The sequence below is a fragment of the Melozone crissalis genome, unplaced genomic scaffold (genome assembly GCF_028551555.1).
Source record: "Melozone crissalis strain CALT ecotype California unplaced genomic scaffold, PUWL_Pcris_2 ptg000004l_1, whole genome shotgun sequence".
Classification (NCBI taxonomy): Eukaryota; Metazoa; Chordata; class Aves; order Passeriformes; family Passerellidae; genus Melozone; species Melozone crissalis.
In genome coordinates, this window is record NW_026535782.1 from 45,299,885 (window position 1) to 45,321,954 (window position 22,070).

The window sequence follows — 22,070 nt, forward strand, 5'->3', positions numbered from 1 at the left end:
TTAAGAAAGCAGATGCTCAAACTATTAAAAATTTCAAAAAGTAAGCAAGCTAGATGAGAGGGGTTGTCATGAAGTTTATGTAGTTTATAATGAAGTGAATGGATTTTGTGGTGACACTAAAGAACATGGTTCATTTAGGAAAACAAAGACCATCTTTCATGAATTTAAACTTGCTTCCTTGTCTTTAGAGTTGTTTAAGTGCAGATACTTCAGAAAGGTTTAATCCTTTATCTTAGATCTTCAGCTATTAAAAAGCTTCTGTTTGCAAGTTCAAACAATCTCTTGCTTAAATACAGTTTTACCACTCCTCAGGAATACTGTTCAGTATTGCTGCTTAGTTCTGTGATCTACAGGACCTTTGTTAGAGGTGTTAATCCTTTTTCACATGAGAGACTGAGAAATGTTCTTTCAGAGAAGTGTTATATTGCTTTTTTTCACATCAAAGGAGCCCAACTTTTTCCTCATTGTGACTCGTAGCAAAGCAAGAGGAAATCTGGAAATATAATAATTTACTTTGTATGGAACTCAGATGAAGCTTCTTTAGCTTAACAATCCTTTTGCCTTCTGTGCTTTGAAAAGTGACTTTGCTTGAAGAATACAAGATTAAAACAACAAAATAATTAACCAAAAGAAGGTTTTTTATCCTTCTGGAAAATATATGATGCAACATAGTGAGAACGAAGTCCTGCAGTTCAGGATAAACATAAAACTACCAGAGAGGATTTATTTGTGAGACACTAGAAGCTTAATAACTTTACAGACTATAGAGACAGTCCCAGTCCCAAAGATCTTACTGCAACATCCAGTTTGAAGATGAATATGAAAAAAAAGCAAAATATTTGCCTTTCAGAACACAACTTGGTGGCCTCATTTGTTTGCTTTTTTTTTTCCTTCTCCCTATATACTCCTTTCTGAGAAGCCTTGAAGGACAGGCAACCTTTTACAGGCAGCTTGGAAGGAGTGTACTTAAAACACAGACTCACGTGAAAAGAGCGTGTGGTGGACAGGCCAGAAGCGGTGACCTTTGCCAATACCATGTTGACATGTGAGAGAACACAAACAAGGCAGCAAACACAGAGGCAGTGACACAGATCTGTGTTATTATAGAGGCCTACAAAATCTACCTACATATTTAATGGATGGCTTTTCTGTAACAAAAGGCTAAAGCTGGTTTGTGAGATTTAATCTGTTGTATCCCAGACACTTTCTAATTCCTTTACTCTGCTTCCTTCTGCTCCAGTGACAAAGCAGAGCTTTGAAATACAAATCAATTTGGAATATAGGAAAAAGACTATCAAAAAGTTTGAGACATGGCTTGTGCAATCTCTTATTTTGTACATATTTAATTATTTAAAACCCACTACTACTACGATTCCATGAAATCAGATGTCATCTCCATCCATGCCTTCTAGAAAATAAATACATTCCACAAAAAAAGACTGACAATACAGACAGATATATGCTTTTTCTTCTTCTCACTGAACCAAGGTACTTGCTCGTTTAAGATCATTATATGTTCAAATGGCTCTATGGCAGGCTTAAAGCCAGCAGTCACAAATTACACTTGAAGTTGTAATTGCGTACATTCAGACCAAGATGAGAGAATTAAAAATTCTGTCTCAGTAGAAAAAGTTGAACTGTTAGTATTATGATTTCTGTTTCATGATTGTCTATATTTTTCTGATAAGACTGATCCTTCCCCAGTTTGGTATCAGAGGATGATACTAGATGTTATCTTAAAAAGCTATCAAAGGAGGTTTTCCCTTTCCTTTCCATGCCTTTTCTCCAGTTCTGCTATTGTCAGTATTGGTTTCTTCGTTGTACTGTTAAACTTCAGAACAGTGAACTGTACTGTTCTTGTCAGTTATTTTTCTTAGTATCTATCTTAGTATCTTAGTATTTTTTTAGTATCTATCAAATATCAAATGTATCCTCTCCATATTCCTCCTTTCTCCTGTTTACTGTAACATCTTTTTCTATAATGCACTACAGGGCAGTGAACTGAGAGGTTTACTGCCAGGAAGGCTATGAGTCTTAGTAAAATGTAGTAATTTGGAATATGATCACCCCCCTGATCACAAAGGATTGTTAGTAGAGATTGATGTATGGGACAGCTACAGACACATGACTACAAACTCTGTAACACAACTGTTGCAATGTTCCCACACTCATGTCTCCAAAACCAAGCTGAAAGTGACATTCTAAATAATTGATGGGTTTGGATTTTTATTAGTATTATTATTATTATAGTCCCAAGCACAGATAGAGGGTGATCAGCCATTGTTAACCTGATGCAGTGCCAGGCGTAATTATGGCTGCCCTAAAAGTTTACTACAGCATTTAAGGATATTGCTTTTCATTACCATGGGATTTCCACAGGTAGTTGCTTGCTCTATATTGTGAGATGTCTTACGTGCATTTTGTCATATGGAAGGTCTTCAGCACCCTGAAGCCATACTGCAGCCTGCCTGACAGAATTCTGCTTCCTTCTGTCATTCTTCCTTTTGCACTCATGGTTCTACATTTGTGGAGCACTCTTTTTATTATTTTTTGGAGAGATATGAAAAAAAGTTCATTTACATTCTGTTCAACTATTCCAATTGGTACACATTAATAGCCCAAACTAGGAGAAAAAACTAACCTACTTAATGTTTTTGAAGTAAATCCCCATAAATATTTATCATGATTAATCAAGCAGCTTCTTTAATATAATTTGGAGGCTTTTAAAAAAATTCTAATAAGAAAATTTGTCCTGCACAGTACTGATTGCATTATTATAAAATAACTTGCTGCTAAAATACTGCATACCACTTAGGAGAATGGTTTAATTACACAAAGCTGAAACTGTATCAAGAAATAGTCATTGCTCGAACAGTGCTCCTAAGTTTTTAAGCACTGTACAACTTCATTGTGCATAAGACTGAAAAAGTATTAGAAAGAGAACCTACACAAAATCTTCCTGGAGGAGGATCTTCCCTCAGAAAAGGAAGAATGGTGCAATTGAACATTCCAATTGCTCAACTCCTCCTGGTTGCCTCTGAAGCTCTTCCTCCCCTCACTTATCTTAACTCTCCTATAAGGCTGCAGTGCAAGAACTAGACTCAGTTTTATAAGGAAAATCAAGTATGCAATGCTGCTTCTTTACTTTTTTGAAACCTTCAACAGTATTGATTCCCAAATCACTTGGGAACTCAGTGGGGATAGCTTTCTATTTTTAGATCAAAAACCATCTTGAAAATACAATCAGGAAAAACATTTCAACGCTTACCAAAAGAGTTTCTCTTCCTTAATAACAACAGAAACAATGGAAGTATTTCCTGAGAATACAGAGTAATTATAATAATAATAAATAAATAATAAATAATAAATAAAATTAAAAAACAGTTTTGTGGGTGTGTGGAAAGACACAGTGGAATTACAGGTGATCTTTCAGAGAGCTGGATGTACTGAGAAAGGCTGGCTGACTATTCTTATAGATAACACAAACTTGAGGCAGTATCTGGTAACAGCTGTCACTGTGATCAACTACTGCCTTGTGCACCCATTTTACCTTTTCTGATTGACAGGTCTGCAGTAGGTAGATATCCTGATCCCCTAACCTGGACACCACAGAAATGTGGATTACAGTGGTTAGCTCTGCATCTCACAACAGGAATGCAGTACTTCACTTCAGTTGTAACTGGCCAGGAGTTATTAGGACAGGACTGTAAGGGGTGTATGGGCTGCAATGGAAAGGATTTGGTAACATCAGCATCTTTACCTTTCCATCACATCTGACAAGAGATGTTCTCAAGCCAAAATAAGACCTAAAAATGTAACAAGATTACAAAACTCAGGTAATTGCATGGCACATACACTAACACAAAAGGTCATGCTTCAAATACTACAAATCTTGATTTTCCAAGTGTACAGAATGATGAGAACATATCAAAACCTGTCCCATACTGACACCAATGGGAACAAAGCATGCTTTTAAGTTGGTTACAGTCAGGCTGTTTTCAGTTACTTCTTTCTTAACACCCTTTGCATACCTTCCAACTCTTTGAGATTCGGAGGATGATCTGATACTCATAATTTTTTATATTCAGGTCAAGGGAGTTCACTGCTGTTTTTCAGCAGATATAAAAGTAGGTCCCTGATTTTCATTTTCCAAGTAACATTAAAACTTGAGAACTACATGACACCAAGCAGCTTCCAAGTGGGCACTCATTTTCAAGTTTTGGTCTGAAGATCCAGAGCTGCCCCAGACCATGTTCCGGGTGTATTTTTAAAAACATTTCCTTTCTTTCTGCTCTTGGCTGGTGCACCCCTAGTTGTGTTCCTGATTTGCTTCGCTTTTACACCATGGCTCTGAGTCATCTACCTGCAGTCTTGTCTTCAGAGCAGAAGGCCTGCACAGACCCGCAAATTTCCCATTTCATCTCTCTTCTTTTCTGTCTGTTCAGAACCTTCCCAGTTTATGACAACCCACTGACAAATTTATCACCTAAATACAAATTGTGACTTAAAAAAAAACCCAACCAAACCTCAAAAGCCCTGTACTTGTTTGAATTGGGGGAAACTACTGTATTTTTCAGATTCATGGATCAACAAAGAGTAGTTTTTGCTAACACGTTTTTGTTTCAGAAACATAACTGCTAAATTAGTTGAACTTAACAAAAAAAAAGGCATATGGCCTTCTACCACTGAACCAATCAATGGAAACATACATTATGTATGTATAGTAGGCATATACAACAATAATTTATTTTTATTAAATGGGTCCTTTACCTTTCTGCCCATGACGACTGCTAAATTTATCTCCAATTTCTGGACGTCTGGTTTGCCTCAGCAACATTTTGATCAAGAAAGCATCCTCTGCATTTGATGAAATCATTACTTTTTCAATGTAAGAATCAGTGGCGCCTTTGTACCTAGTAAAAGAAGCCAAAAGATTGGTTTTACTTCTATGAACAAAACACAAGTTACAGACAACTATCTGTGTCTCCTATTTGGTAAGCTCCTGACCAAACTGTAATCTTTATGGAACTTACATCTGAGGAGAAAGGATTTTATACTTATATACATATATATTTACATACAAGTTCCAGAATACAGCATGTTTCTGGAAAAGAAGTGTTTTAAGATTTGCAATAGAAACTAACAGAGAATTAAGCTGAACTTGTGAAGGACAAGGTATGGGGTTTTATTCACATGGGCTCTTCTTGACAGCAAAAGCTTCCTCACATATTACCAATCCGTTGATCTTCAATTAAAGAAACAACAGCCAAATATAGTTATATTTGAAGAAGAGAGTTTTCTAGAACCAAGTATATTTTTTCAGACAACTTTCCTTCACATAATTTTCCCACTCTGAAATTATATTGCAACATACGTTACTGGCACATCTTTGTACTGTGGCTGCTGAGGCACACTGCTTCCTTCCAGAGGTGTCTGGGTCACAGTGGGCATAGATTTGTTCACAAGAACTTGCTTATTTTCTACTTTTTCGCCTACAGAGAACAAGAAAAAAAAGCACCATGAAGAGGTATCTGACTGTGTCAGAAATACATTTTAAGCTTTAAAAAAAAAGGTGTAAGACAAACTGGAAGGAACATGCCCAAGAAGTATGCTCTGCTGTTTTACTAAATATTGAATGGTAAGGGAATCACTAAACCAGTTTTCTTTGGTAAACCAAAGCAGAACTGCTTGCATGCTGGGTGCACTATGAGAACAGCTATTCAACATACCCTGGGTCAAAAGTCTGCACAAAAGCATCTGAAGTCATATGCTCTAAGTATGGAGAAAATTAACAGGGAATACTTTGTCATGACTGAACTGACAGATTTTAGAAATTCACACCTGAATTTGGGGCAGCCCATCATTCCACAATGAGCTGTGCAAAACTACTGTCAGTCTCCTTGTATTCTCGTATTTCTATTGATACTGATGTCATATATAGCTTCTCCCTGGTCCATTCCCTTATCCTCCCCTTTACATTGAAAACCAGATCAGGAGGATGTCCAATGATACAACTGCACACCAAGTATCTACCTCCCACCTCCTCCACTAAATTACACTGATCTTCATCCTGTGTCTCTTCTGTCCACATGAACTATCTCAAATAGGTTTTTACCTACATGCTGAGAACAGTCTCAGTCTGGAGTCCAGCCCAGTCCTATCTATCCTAATACTTCAGAAGATTCTTGCCTTTTTTTCCTTAATTACCTTTGAAAGCTCCATTGTAATGTGTTAAGGAGCAAAATTGACCCAATTGTGTACTATAATGGAATTAAGTTTAATGCCCTTTAAAACACCTTTCTTACTAGATCTTAGCAGGTCTATTAAGTCATTTTCTAACTAAAGGATGACAGTATGGGAGGATTCTTCCTCAAATCTATTATCACTGGAAAGTTATACACCTCTCTTTACATTCCTATTTATTTTTCTTATCTCTCTTCAAACATATTTCTAAAGTGTTAAAACCATAAGGTTTTACTTCCTCAAATAACTGCACTAACTGACATCTTGTTAGGAGATTTTGACACACGTAATCAAAATAATAAGGGGCCTATCTCTCTCCTTAAGAAACAACAGCATATGACAGAGAAACAGAAAAACTACAGTATTAAAAGCTTGCCAGCTTGGGAACATCAGAATACAAATTCTAATCTTCAGTAGATTCACATTATTAAAATCTTACTCTTCTACTTAAATATAAAGCTACCTTTTTCATGTACAAAAGTCCCCCCAATGATTGGCAACATGCTGCTTTCAGGAAATAATTTTGTTAAAATTTTCCATCACAATACTGTTGTCTTCAAGACAAAAATACTCCAAAGAGGCTAAGTATAACACAAGGTGCACAAGAAATACTGACAGAATATTAATTTCCACTTTGACTATGAACATGCCCTGAGTGAACATGCAATTTGACCTACCTGGAGAGCAGATACCATCAGCATCTAAGATCTCATGGCGCCAGATGGGTTTACGGGTAGCTGCATCCAGCATCGGCCCCATCACTTTATCAAACGTCTGATTTGTGTATCGCTTCAGCGTGCACTTGGCATTCTTGTACACAAGGCACCTTCCAAAGCCTACAATGGAATGCAAACTCATCTGCCTAGGGATTCAAAGATCCTTATAACACATGACCAGGATAAAATCTGAGCTATGGAATATAAAATATTCTTTATTAGTTAGATTATTCATTGGCTTGAATATGCATAACGTTGTACACAGATACCTAGTGGTGCACAACTTGAACATCGGATCATGTACACTTTTTTTAGACTCTGGACTACAGTCCAATTCTGAACTGTGCTAATATGCTTCTGTATCTCTGCACACATAATTTCTCTTGGAATTACTAAATCTCTTGAATAATTTTGGTGGTCTCCAAGAAGATGTAACATAGGACTGTAATAACGTGAGAGGAGCACTTCTTCCTTTCATGATTTCTAAGAAACCTGAACTTCTACTCATGTTTGTGGCTGGCATAAGTTGGTTTCCCAGGAAAGTACTGAGTGATTAGTATAATCAGCCCATTATTCTTTTTTTCCTCACCTGAAATTACATGTACTGTTATAAAATTAGTGGGTTTTAAAGGAGAAAAGTAGCACCTGTGGAATTTCTAAGTACAGCAACTAACCATGACACTAAAGACTCTAATCACATTTAGAATTACAGAGAGCCAAGAACAAGGCTTGCTAATAATCCTGGGTTGTTTTAGCTCATTTGAAAGATGGTTGTGGCCACATACAGTACATCTATATCTTCAGATTATGTCAAGTAATTCCTGACATGCACCTCAGCTCTCCCTGTAAATGTTACCAGTCTACCAGAAAAGAAAACATTCACTTTTAAATCATGCCTGTTGCTGTTTTAGAAAAGGAGGCATAAATTAAATGCAGCAGACATTAATGCCAAAGATACATGCCTAGGAATACTATTACTGCTGCCTAGCAACTAGGAGGAAGGGCGTTGGGGAGGGGGGGGGGGGGGAAGTGATGGAAGAATCTGACTTTGGCCACCCAAAACTAAAACCAGCTTGAACACTGCACTATGCCTACTCTTCAAGGAATTTATGGAGAAAAGTGAGAGAAAAGAGGCTAAGTTTTCAGGCAACTCCCCTCCAGCACTCAGCAGCATTGACAAGAAGTGCTGAAGAAATGTGGAGAAAGTGAGACAAGCTAGATCTACACAAACGTGGGTCTCTGTTAGTTCACCTTCCTTTTGGTACTTATGTACTTTTACTTAAAATACACTGCACCACAGAGCTGGTATATCTTTTTTTAAGGAAGCAGGTCATTAATTTAGCTCTGGATAAACACTAAATTATTTTGCTTTAGACAACACTATTATTTTCTCTCAGAAAGTAGGCAACACTGCTACTGCTCCCTCAGAACACCAAGCTCACAAAGACACAAACTGCCTCGGGTTCTATTCCTTTCCTAAATACATTCATAAATCTAATTGCATCTACTGCTTTTGTTACTGGTGGAAATAATGAGATCTCTTTGTAAGTAACGAACAAATGGTCAGGTAAACATCTAAAAAGCAAGCCCAACAGAACAGATTACCTCATGCCTTATGTTTTCTCTAAGCTAAGTGTTTACACCTTTTTTATTTGAGGTCAGAAGTTAGCCATTTTTTCTTATAATATCCAAACTCAGAATTTTATATGCATGCTGGCATCTTCACCACACTATTGTATGCATGGAGTTACAATCACTAATCATACAGAAAACCAACAAAAGCATTCAAAGCAGTTTGGGAATTCAATTTCTTAACTGAAGATCTAATGCTCATAACGGCAATAAAATTTACTACAGGATAACACTACAAGAAAACAAGTTTATTAGAACATATATTGGAACACACTGGAGAAGTAGGAAAGAGCTGATGGATCTTACCTCTGTCCAAAGAGGCTTTATTTAAGACAAGAGCATCTTCAATATCATAGCCACTGTAGCTCATCACAGCAACTGTGGCATTCTGTCCAGCAGGGAGCTTCTCAAAATCTATCAGTTCTATTGTTTTTGTTTTTACCATTGGCTTTTGTGGATAGGCGAGGAGATACATCAGAGTATCTATCCTGTTCCTTTGATTGTATCCAATAGTACCTGCATGTAAAAGAAAAAAAAAAAGCAGTGAACATTAGTGAGTTTTCTAGGAATGTTTTGGATAAAAAGTTACCAAAATGCCAATTAACTAAAATCACACAGAAATTCTTCAAGAAAAGAAGGGGAAAAATAATAATTCAAACAAAAAGAATTTTATATTATTAATATATAAGTAGTTTCTTAATTTAAGCTCCCAGAAAGATTTATTTTTCTCTTGAACAGAAAAAACCTAAGCATCAATAGAAAAACAACAAAAGAAATAAAAGCCACTTGAATAAATACAGATAAGATGATTTTTTCTAATTACAACACTGAATCATGCAAGTATGAAGTGTTTGCTTTTATTGTTCTTATAGCCACTGGGTTTGGGTTTCTTTGCAGAGTTCAACTGGTGTTTCAGAGACCTGATCCAAAATTTCATGAAAACCAACAAAAAGACTATCACTGAGTTCAAGAGAAACTGTGGATCAAGCTCTTCATCTTGAACAACATATTTCCTTCCTTTTTTGGGCAATAATTAGTTCAACAGCAGCCTGTGTTAGAATGGGACAAAGTATAAACAAAGCATACCACTAGCAGCAGCCAAAAGTGATTTACTTTCTAGAATTAGAAGCACCACTGATAGATAGACTACAGTAGAAGTCCACTTCTGTATTTGTCTTTCTACATGAAATTAATTTTAAATTTACAGTTCAGAATTCAACCCTTTGTAAAGACCTCCCAGCTTGAGACTGAAATTTTTGGCCCTGTCCCATCAGAATGCCAAAGTGTCTTCTGAAATCTGAGGAAAAAATAATTAAGACCCAGCAGGGAAACATAAACCGTTGTGTAGCAGAACAAAAGTTAAGGCAATCATATATTATTGGAGTTTGCTGTACCAGGACTATGCTATGTCTCTAAGCAATTAAGAAATTACAGTCTGAAAAGTTAACATTTTAAAGTTTTAAGTGCTAAACGTTCTGCACTACTTTGTCCTTAGGATGTAAGTCTTTCAAAATCTTTCCATTTTGTCCTGCAGTTTCAGAGCCTGGCTGCATTCTTGGAAAGGTCAAAGCAGTCTGTGTACAAGGAAGATTTCACATGGCCAAGAAGCACATCTGAACACAAACCTGCTCACTGGGGAGGTCAGCATCACATTTTACATGCATCTACTTGCAACTCCCATTTACATGAAGTGTCTAGAAAACCAAACTCTAAAACGAGGCATTTCCAAAGACCTATCCTGTGCTTGGCACTGGGCTTACTTTCCTAAACCCCAACAGGTCTACTCTTACCAAGGACAAGAAGAGAAAGATAGCTCAACAGCTACTGTCTGAAAATTAACTGTCCAGCTGGCCTGGACTTCCTCAGGTTCTAGAAAGTAGATTCAATGACACAGGCACAGAATTTTCAAATTATAAGAAAAATCTGGCAGAGTTGATAGGCTTGTCTCTTGCTTTAAAGCAGTTGTTTTTCTGTCTTTTCTTGTATAAGGCAACAAATCATCTTCGAACAGTATTTTTTGTCTCCAGTAAGACACAAGCTGGTAAAGTCTGGATTCCTCAAGACTGAAGACCTTTGCAGTCCCACCCTGCAAGGCCCCAGTACTTCTGAAATACCCTGAGATTTCACTTGGACTTTGTTCCCATTGTACTTTTGACTCAACTCCCCTGATTTTCCCAGTATACAGATCAGAAAATATACTTCCAAATTACAAACTTAAGAAGTTTAGACCATTATTCCCCTCTGCATCTAGAATTTGTATGCTTTCAAGGTAGGTTGCAGTGAAGCTCAGCTTAAATGTTTCACGGATAGGGACATTTTCCTGATGCTGAGAGAAATCTTTCCAAGAGAAAGTCATGCCAAACTTATCTTTCAAACTGCTTGCATTTTTTTTCTCCTCTGACATGCTTACACGCTACACCTGCTATGGTTCACTGGTTAATGGTGCTAAGATAAAACTGGTGGTCCAGACTACATCCTATCTTTTACACTTTAACGGTGTCCTTTACATCCCAGTAACAATCTGAGGAAGTCCCTATATATCAAAGATTTCAGATGACACTTTAACATATTTCAGGTAGCAAAAATTATTTCTCTTCAGGTGTTTCATGTATTTCAAAACTGGCATTTTTATCAGCGGTTCAGATAAGCCTAACAGAACTGCTACTGTGTGGGAGCCAGAAGCAACTGATATTACTGAGATTCTGAGCCTCAATAATAAACTATATTCAGGCTACTCTTCAGGAGATGAATGCTGTATCAAATAGAAAACATATACATATATATCAATGACAGATATCCTAGCATGAAAGAAACTGGTTAGAGAATTACTCCAGAGTACAAATGAAATAAATTAGCCAAAAACCACGGCATGTATCAGCAATATTATTCCTAATTGCTGAGATTTAATGGTTATACAAATAATCCTTTCTCTAAACTGAGCTAACAAACCACAGCCTGAAACCACAATCTGCTTATTTAAAATAAAGCAGCAGCTCTCTTCAGAGGACTGGGGTGCTGGGATGAGCCCTCTGTGTGGGTGCTGAAATGAAGGAAGTCACTAGCTTTATTTCTGCTCTCTCTCTGAAAGAACAGAGCCCTTGTTTGCTCCAGCCAAACAACCAAGCAAAAGTAAAGTATAATTAAGGTTCACCATAACAAACCCTGCTCACAATGACTCACATTTATAATTATCTCACCAGCAAGAACCAATTTTTTTCATTGGTAATTAGCCCTGGTTAAAGCAAAATACACAAGGTTGACCTGGATACGACAAAGATTATTTTCTTGCTTTTCTCAGTACTTGATATATTGTGAATGCACGTGTGCATTCTTCCCTTCTTTTTTCAATTTCCTGACAGGTTTTTTTTTTTCTTTTTAAGTGTCATTTGAGTATCCTTTAGTGTGAAATAATAACTACAAAAACACTTTCTACTGATATTTGGCATAAATGAGGCATTGCTATTCTGATGCTGAAAGTTTTGAGAACTCACCAGAACAAACAGCCAGCTAAAATAAGCATTAATCCAATTGTCTGGTGTATCACTTCCAACAACATTAAACTGTACAATCAAAATTAACAAGGATACAGAAATCAATCCACTTGAGCCAAAAGGGTTATTACTGCCCATGTCAAAAAAAGAACTGCTGTAATTCTGTATTTCCCCTGTTTTCACCACGGCTTTTCTATGTTTCTGTCCTTTTATATGAGCACAAAGCAAGAGAGGAAGTTGTTAAATGCTGCGATAAACCTTGCGGAGGGGACTCCGACTCTGCTCAGACAGATTGTCACAGTACATGCATTAGGTGATCTGGATGTTAAGTGTTAGAAATATTCGTTTCACAGTAGAAAGATTAAGGAGTGGGTTAAAAAGATTATGGGTAAAATGTGTGTTGGGGGGAGCTCACTTCTGCATCAGCACTTCTGTGCCTACTATCAAGGAGAGGAGAGGTGTCAAAATGAGGTCGTGTCATAGAGCAGAAACAATCCTCAAAGAGCAGTGTCAGAACAGAACCGCGGCCACAACGCTCCTAGATCCAGCTGTGATGACCAGTAACAGCTGGTTTTGCTTTGAGGTTTGTTTAGATTCTGCGCTCCTATGCTAGCTGTACAAAATTTGGGAGGACTCTGGCTCTCAGTCCACCAAAGAACTTTCATAACTGTCAAAACTCCCCAGCACTGAGTTCCTTGAAGCATATTTATCTTCTCAACTCAATTTTAACACATTCAGCTGGCTACAGTACAAGGCAGGACAGTATATAAAGGGCTTTGCTACTTCACAGAAGCAAAGCAGAAAGTCCATGATACAGTAGCGGGCTTTTTTTGTAATATTAAAGTTTTTGCTTCATTATAAGCTTCTACAACAAAGCTCTCGCCCACCTATGTCTGTCCCCTCAAATACTTCCTTTCTTTCAGAGGTCACAGTAATAATCAACACCCAAATCCTCCTCTTCTTAGTCAAGACTTGTGTTATGTCATATGGGTTGAAGCTGCAGGGCACAGTTGTGCTGTGAGTGTACAGCTTGCTTTGTGTACCCACACCATCACTTACATAGCAGTGCACGTACAATATAGAGGATTACTGGCAGGAAAACTGTATTTTTTCACTCTTCAAATTAGGCTTTTAGACAGTCACAGATGTACAATGTGTAAAACTGATTGGGTTTTTATGTCTTAATGGAATTAAAAAGTCCAGCTTAGAACTATTTCTTAACTGTAGAAGCCTTTGATCCTCTGAAGTATTATTTTACCAACACATTAAATGCAAACAGTACAGACTCTTGTATTTTCATCGTAAGTACTTCTGAGATTTGAAGCTACAACTGTTAACCTTGCACCAAAATGTCAACATTCAACTGAGGTCTTTGCAGCTGCTGTTGTATTTACTACCTAACTTGCTCTCAGTCTTACAGTTTAACCTGCAACATATGGTAAATAATCTATACCAAAAGTGAGGGGTTTTATTTCAATTTAATTTTACAGAAATCCAGTTTGGTCATTAAGTGCAGTCCTCCAACAAGATGACTCATCTACCCGTGAAAGGGAGATTTCAGGACATGTAATGCTCTCCAGAATAAACATTACTATTTCAGGACCTAATGCTTGTCAGGGACACTGTATTACAGACCTCATTCCAATATCTGATGTCCACTCTCCACTTACTTGTGCTTTTACACCTTTCCTTAGCTTGATGTTGCTTAAAAAAGAGACTTCAAAAAGAAAAGACTGTCCAAAGCTGCTGGCACAGCCCTGTGATGTGATCAGAGGGGGTGGGTCAGTGTTGACAAGTACAAGGCTCTCTTTTCCCAGTCTGAACCCTGGGCTCCCTTCACTGCTCCAGGTTTTGACAGTCAAGGAGTGACACGGACTTGGACACGAGACTTTCCCCATAGCAGTGCTGGATGAGGACCTGCTCTGCAATTTCATTATGGAGAAAGAAAGCAATAAAGGTGGATGGTAACTTAAAGGTTGGGGTTTGGAGCTACACTACATCACATCTCTTCACAAAAATAAACAGAAAAAAGTATGTGCAATGTTTCAGGAGTACCCTCTAGGTCTCATCTGATCAGTAAGGGTAGAGAAAAATCATCTCTGCCCCTACATATTGCCACTTATGGTGGTTTCTTAAAGCAGTTATTACAAAAAGCTTCTGCTGTTTGCAGGTACTTCAGACAGAGCAAAATAAAGCTCAAGTAATCTGCCAACTTGTAAAATTTACTTTTATCTAGCTGCTTATTCTTTGAGTCAGGTGTTTTGTCATAATAAACTGAAACAAAGGCTTTTTTTATTGCTCAAGATATTCAATGGCTTTTGTGTTCCTAGCGTCAGCAGGAACGTCAGAGGATTGTATCCAAGGAGCTAAATGTGCAAGACCTAGGGTCAAAGCAGCTGAATACACCAACCTCAGAAAACACAGACAATGAATTGCAAATGACACTCAAAACAAAACGGGGAAAAAAACCTTCACACAGAAAACTACAAAAGAACTCCACAGATACTGAATTGGCTTTCTGTACACACTGATCCTGCTTAACTGTGTGTGGTAACTTACCAAACCTTCTGAGACTAATAGTCATAAAATAGAGACTCAGGGATGGGGAAAAGATAATGGGATGGGGGAGAACTGTAAGGAAAAAAGATTGCATTGCTCCTCTTTCCACCCACCCACCTTTTTTTTTTTTATTTAAATAGAGAACATGCATCTTGCTATTTTCAGTTTTCATGTGCTCGACATGATGTTTCAGCATAAGGCAGTTACTTTGCTATTAATTCTGCTGGAGAAGTCTCACAAAAGACGTAGTGTTTAAGCTTTGAACACACAGCACAAAATACATGGTTTAGTAAACCTAACTGAAGTGGCAGTTCCCTCATGAAACAGAGTTGTGCTACTGTAGCTCCCAGCTTGCAATCAAGCCATCAATACAAGCCACGAAACCAGCCTGTAGAGCACCAGTCTGAATGCAGCTGCCTGAATTGATGCATGACTGCTCAGGCTCCTCTGCCTTGATCACAGGCCATAGACTTGGACACTGTAATGCTGATTTCACTGAGTATTAAAAAAAGCATTAGAACTTAACTGCTCTTAATTACCTCCACCAGCAAATTTACAAAACTTTTGGGTTTTAATGACCAGATATGACACTGTCAAATTAAATAATAAGTAATCAGAAAATTAATTTTGTTTCAGTGCTCACCCTCTTCATCCAAAACAGCAAAAGCAAAAATATCTAAACTATGGCTGTGGAAAAGTGTTCAAATTATTAAGAACTCTTTCACACTTGAGTCTTCTTATTCTCTGATGTCAATGTTAACTATTGATGTATTTATTTTTAGGACATTTACTCAACCAGTCAAAGAAATGCTCCTCAATCTGTGCTCTGTCTCTCTTTGTGAGAACAATTTTTAACTCTTTTTTGTCTGGAAACCCACAGCACATTGCAGCATAAAGAGAAGAAAACCCCACTCTGCCAATCCTGCAGATATGCTGAAAACTTGAAGGTCATGATAATTTCCAATAAAACACAATAGAAAACACAGAAGTGTCCCAGTTCATTAAAATTTTCTTTTAAGTGTTAAGAATTGCAGATATAGCCTTCATTAAGTAAAACAAACTGATACTTTTCTCACATTAATCTTTCCAAGTTTCAGAGGTAAACTATTTTTTTTCTCAAAGCTAAAGAGGTGCTCTTTTACTTTTCCCAGCAAAGCCTTTATGTGAATCAGGAAAAAAAGAATTTTTGTTTGTCACTTTTGCCACATAGCTTCAAAAATATGTAACACTTCAAAGACAAATAAAAAGTGAAGTCTTACCCATTGCTTGTTTCCCCATGGCACACTGGTAAGTGTTTCTTGGGGACTGGTTGTGGTGAGGATATGGAATCAGCCCAGCACAGACACCCAGAAGCGTGAAAGGCTCAATCTCCAAATGGGTTGTATCTCTTAAAAGAAAGAGTACCAATTATGGCAGGCTTGTGAACAAACAACTTCAGTGGAATTCATTTAATTTAGCAGTATCTCATAACACTTCATATTCAATTCTGTTCAGGAGAATGTAAGTCAGTAGGACCTCAAAACACAGATTCACTACAGGATTTTTATTTTTATTACAAAAACTCAACAACTTTCTTTTGGTTATAAGTGTTTCCACATGAAAAGAAATGAAGGAGAAATAAATCAGGGTTTATGAAATTCCATAACGGAGGAAAAGCCTCCAGATAATGACAACCTGAGGGAGCTCAGTAAAACAATAAGCCATCAGTTTATACAGTAAGACCCAAAATGCCTTAAGGAATGTCTTCTCATGTAATGAGAGTGAGCCCTCTGCATCAAATTACTAATCTCAGAGATCCAGAAATCCACTGGGGAGTTGGAAGAAGGAAGAGCACAACAGATTCAGGTATTAAAATAACTGTTTTAGTTTTCCAAGGTCAGCTATATCAGTTAAGGAGAAAACATCTGTCTCCAAACCAGATTCACTGCCATAGGTACATGATATAATACAACACTATTTGAAAAGATCTGCAAATATTTTGGAAATTATTATGTTGTAAAAAGACAGTACTGATGAGAAGTAAAAAGACAGAGAAAAAGAGTAAAGACAGAGAGACAATTTCTTTTATCTGGCATGAGCTTCAGAAGAGAAAGTCTATGCTCAGCAAAGACAAATCATAGCATGCATTGGGATGCAAGTGGAGAGACTAATAACTAAGAATGAAGTGTACAATAAAGCTTGGCTGGAGCAGACATGAATTTAAATCAAGATATGTAATTAGGATGTGAGGAATTACAAAATACAGATGATTATAACTAAACCTAGTCAAAGCCTATCTTTCATGTCCTGGATCTCTTATAGACCTTGGGTTTATGCACACATTGCTTCTCCCAGACATCTAAACCCAATGCATTCTCAAAATCTCATCTTTAATGTTTGACTTCTCTTGGAAGTCTTTTGGAAGACTTTAATTATTTAAATAAATTAATTTGATTACTTAACTTCAGGATCTTGCCAAGGAAGTGACAGAGAAGTCTATTATAGCAACACTCAAAAGACAGCCAAGCATTGTAAGCTAAAAAAGGCTAAGGAATTACGCACAAGCACATAGAGACTGAAGACAAGTGCAGCAGTAACTTTATAGATAAACAATATATGTACTACTGGAAGAATAATGAAATCTGAAAGCTGAAAAAAATAGATCTGGAAATCCTGAGGATTAAGCCAATGAAACTACCTATCAGTCCTAGAAATCTTTATAAATCACAAATACAACCGAATAACCTAAAAATCACCTGCTGGCCAGAGAACGGCCACTGTTTTTTCTCCACTTGACAAAAAGTAGCTATGTTATCAAAAGCCTATCATAAGAAAATACTAATGGGAGAATTCCAACTGCAGCCAATAACTGCAAAATGGTCTTAAGAGCCAGAAGCAAACTGGAAGCAGAGACTGCTTCCCCATTCTGCAGAACTTCACAGAACTTTTTCAAACGCTTTTCAAACAATAAAACCAGAAGCTTGACACTTACTGATAGTGAAGTTTGCAAATTTCTCCAGAGGATACAAGTGCATGGAAATAGATACACATTTGCATATAGGGTATTCAACAGATGTCTTCTTCCAGTGAGGTCAATCCTATTTCAACCAAAGATGATCCTACTACCTGATGAAGTATTCCAGAGAGCTAAGGGAGACATTCAGACTTTACAGGGCAGTCCAATTTCTGCAGGTCAAAAATGCCACTGCCAGAATCAGGCCCAAGAAAGGAAAGGCAACCTCATGACTTCAAAAAGCAGAGTTACAAATGTGTAAGGAAGAAATGGAATGCATTAGAGTCAAATACTCCAACGAAAACCCCTCTAATTGGATTGGAAAGATAAAGAGAGGATACTGTAGCTAAAAGAAGCCTAAATTACAAAAGCAGGAATGCTACTGGGATACTTCAGATAGTGGGTTGTATCAATGGCATTACCAGAACAAACCGTACCAACATGGTCACACCATTTAAAATGCAGGATGGTCATCTGGGGAAAAGGGGCACTCAATTCAGCTATTCAGGATGTAGGGAGTATCATCACCAAACACAAGGAGCAAAGTGCTCATACGATGCAAGCTCAGATACTTATGGCACAGTTAGCCACTGTTAGCATTGAAGTCAAAATAATTGCTGGACAATACAAGAATCTTCTGAGCTTCCTGGGAGTTGCTGAGGAGTCCTTTCCTCACACTGGTCCACTGGAAGTTGACCTTCTCCTCCACTTTTAGACTAAACAATGATTTCATGTGATACATTCCCATTAACCTTTCTGAGTCAGTTGTCCTGTAACTTAAATTTTCAGCTCTGGTGCTTTGTGGAAGTTATTTAATTTCAGCACAAATGACAGCAACTGTGTGCACTCTTCTTTGCTCATGTATATAGAACTCAGTCAAGAGCATGCAAGGATAATCTCTTAAAGTGATAAAGTCCTCAAAAGCCTGGATAGGAGCAAGGCAATTAAATCAGCAGAGTTAATGCATTACATTTAGCAAAGGTTAAAGATAATTGAAGAGCTCACCCAGCTCCACTGAAATCAATGATGTATTTCTATTAGCTTGCAGGAGTACTTGACCAGGACAGATTATTTAGAAAAAGAATTTTCTGCATAAATCTACTCATCAAACATTCACAGAGATAATGTCTAGCATTTCATATTCAGGCTTCAGTTTACAGGATATTGTCAGAGAAACATTAAAAACCAGTTAAAACCATTAAAAAGATAGGAGGACTTAAAAATTTAAAGGAATCCTTCCTTTAATGTGGGCTCTTTAATCACAGCCAGAAGACAACAGTAAAAAAAATTGCAGGAGGTGCTTCAAATATATGGAAAACAACAGATCTGGAAATCTCTCTGAATTAAAATCACATATCAAAACTGGTTTTAAGATGTGTGGTAAAAAATACACAGAATGATGCTGACATTTTTACTGGGGCCTATTGTACATCCAAAAGTCAAAGGGAAGGTCTCATTCCAGCATTTCACTTAATGTAAGGTGGGTGTCTAGGGTCCCTTTACGGCCAGAAAAGAAATTTCCAAACAATCATGATATGCTAAGATAATCAAATAACATGTGGAACCATTTGCCTTCTGGATACCTATTGGATAAGATTATTTATGATGAGCAGCCCAATGAGCAGAACAAAGAGCCACATCCAGAGAAAGAAAGGATATACCTTCAAGTATTTAATATTTTTGAGAGTTAGTAGCAGAAACAGCTCTCTCAAAATCTGAGCCACTTCTTGTAACTTCCCATGGATAATTTAGGATGCGTGCAGACAGATTTCTCTCTTTAGCTTTAGTTTCAACCATTATCAAGGGAGCAGTGTGTACATGTGAAAACAGTAACATTATTTATGTGTCTGCATTTCAGAGAGTTACCCTATAAAAGTTTTTCCCGTACCAGTTACTGAATGCATACATACTTATTGATTGTATTTTCATACAGGGCAATGTTACAGTCATTTTCTTCATTCACATCCAAATATTCAACGAGGCCTTCATGCAAGAAGTCTTCAAAATTCCTATAGATAAATTAAAAATTACACTGGAAGTACTGACGTTATAGTTCTGCAAATTTAAAATACTTAGTACATATATTAAAGGAATGTAATATGTAAAGCTAAACGAGATAAATACTTCTACATACAGAGTTCTGTGCATATTACATATTGAAGAAAAATATGGTTTTTTAATCAATCCTGTTGCCCATTCACTGCATCACAGTCTGACAGATTAATGTTACTTACTCGAACAACTACATAAAATCGTCCTGTATGTACTCATCATCACTCTATATACAGGCGAATGTAAGGATAATCACGTACATTTTTGTGATTTGTGGAATTTAATTAGACCTAAATATAAATGCCTTTGTATTAGTGTGGTTTTTTTAAAAAAATACATTAAGTAAGAATTTGCAAGGACTTTCAAAAACTCTGAATGTGCTCAGTTTAGGGTGGTTATGTTGGATACTACTGTGAGGTGTGTGATTTTTCAATCAGGAGGATGATGGAAAGGTTTGACTGCCTCAAACCTTCCACTTGCAGAAAGATGAGGCTGAGATGTATTTATTCTGTATACTCACCAAATGTCACAGCAGTAACAAAGTAAGAACACCAGCCCTAATTTGACTTTAAACAGAAAACCTCCAGTACAAAGATTATGAATTTATACAGGAGAGCAGACTTCTCTAACTAGCTAACCCTAAGACTGTGAAATACTGACTGACTGAAGTATCTCCACACAGTATTTACATGGTGAAGATCAATATGGCCTACTTGAATTGTGTACCTGTAGCCCTGAGCCAGTTCTTCCATATGCTTGTTTGTAACTGCAGGTTTTTGCTTCTTGACAATTATGTAAGGCCTGAAATTAAAAAAAAAAAAGAAAGAAAGAAGATGGTCATAGCAAATACTTAGGCAGGTAACTTAATTTATTCTTACTCTAAGAATCCTGCCTATGCACAACCTATTCTATAAACTGTTCTTAAAATTTATTGGCCTTTAACTGATAAAACCACATAAATAAAATCCATCACTATTCAGACATTATTTTGATATAACTTAAAATGTGTAATAGAGAAATCAAGACCTAAATTTTGAGGTGAAAGCCATTTTTTCCCCTTTAAATCATTCAACTAAAATTTTGTAAGTTTTACTTACAGATTTTGATGATGGCTTTAAAAGATTTGAGATTTCGCAAACTACAAAGCTAAGAACAGCAATTTAGTACTGTGGTTTTTACAGAACACTAAGTTCACAGTTTGTGCTCAAGTGTCCACATGTAATGCTGCATTTTGCAATTGCCTACACGCTGTAAAATACAGGCATTTACTGTGGGTAATCTCTGATGAATCCATAAATTTCAGTAGCACATGGATCTCTGAAGGCTTCCCTACCACACAAAAACACTGACACAAAGGATGGCATGCAAGAAGGCAATGTCGAGGGCTGTTGCTATGTGGACAAGTTGCTTTTATAAAGAGCAGCAAATAGCTACAAGATACTTGGGGAGTCCCCTCTGAAGTCTAAATAACTGTTAGAAGACTAATAAGCACTTTTAAATGGTTAATAGGGATATCTGAACAATTACAGGGCAAGGGGTGCCACAAAGCAAACTTGGTAAAGCCTTGCAAATCCACATGCACATCCCTTGCTTTTATTTTAAAAATGGTCAGCTTTACTGCCATCTCCCAAATGACACATATTAGCCCTGACTGGAAAACTGATTTCTCTGCCACTGAATATGGTCCTACTCAGGACCTCTTGACCAGGTATGATTAATTGACAGTTTGTGCATTTACTATTTTGGAGCCTCTGACACGCCTCAAACTGCATTCAACATGCTCTGAGATTCAATTAATGAACCAAGTAGAATGCTACCAGTAGTAGCATACCAGTAGCTACCAGTGACTGCTGCTTTGTTGAAGTGAGCACAGAATATGCACACAGCCAGTCAATGCTAAAATATGTATATATTCATTTACCCATTCTGTCTCTTCCAACCTCTGCCTATTTTGAATGAGGGCTTATTTAAGGAGAAAAGACATGCTCAAGTCCTACTGAATTTGCTTAAATCTGTTCCTGTGAAAGTCTTAGCCCAGCGCATAGAAATTTATAGCCAGTTCAGTAGTGAGGTGATTCTGATGAGAAGTTCACCTGCACAGTCTCCCTCCATCAGAGGAAATGTAGACGCATCTGTCAGACAGATTTGTAGAGATGGAAACAAATTCATTGATATAACCTGCTCGACGCAAGATCCGGAAGGTGTTGACTAATTTCTGGTGATCACGGATGACACCTAGGATGTTACCTGGTCAGAGAGAGAATAAATATCTGATGCATCCTTTGCACATCCAAAAATATTTACAAATTATGATCATGTGTGGCATGCACAGAATTACTTCTGCTTCTTGTCAATAATGAGTTGTTGTAAAATCCCCCTTCTCTA

General features: G+C 37.2%; 1 protein-coding gene across 1 annotated transcript in view; it reads right to left on the reverse strand.

The window, feature by feature from the left end:
* Positions 1-22,070, reverse strand: part of POLR3B (RNA polymerase III subunit B) — a 71,756-nt gene that overhangs the window by 18,543 nt on the left and 31,143 nt on the right. The window contains exons 16-23 of the mRNA XM_054272925.1: positions 21,779-21,932; positions 20,412-20,486; positions 19,544-19,642; positions 15,901-16,028; positions 8,898-9,107; positions 6,921-7,079; positions 5,375-5,492; positions 4,771-4,913 (exon numbers count right to left, since the gene is read on the reverse strand). Of these exons, the coding sequence (XP_054128900.1) occupies positions 4,771-4,913; positions 5,375-5,492; positions 6,921-7,079; positions 8,898-9,107; positions 15,901-16,028; positions 19,544-19,642; positions 20,412-20,486; positions 21,779-21,932 (1,086 nt within the window). The remainder of the gene's footprint in view (positions 1-4,770; positions 4,914-5,374; positions 5,493-6,920; positions 7,080-8,897; positions 9,108-15,900; positions 16,029-19,543; positions 19,643-20,411; positions 20,487-21,778; positions 21,933-22,070) is intronic.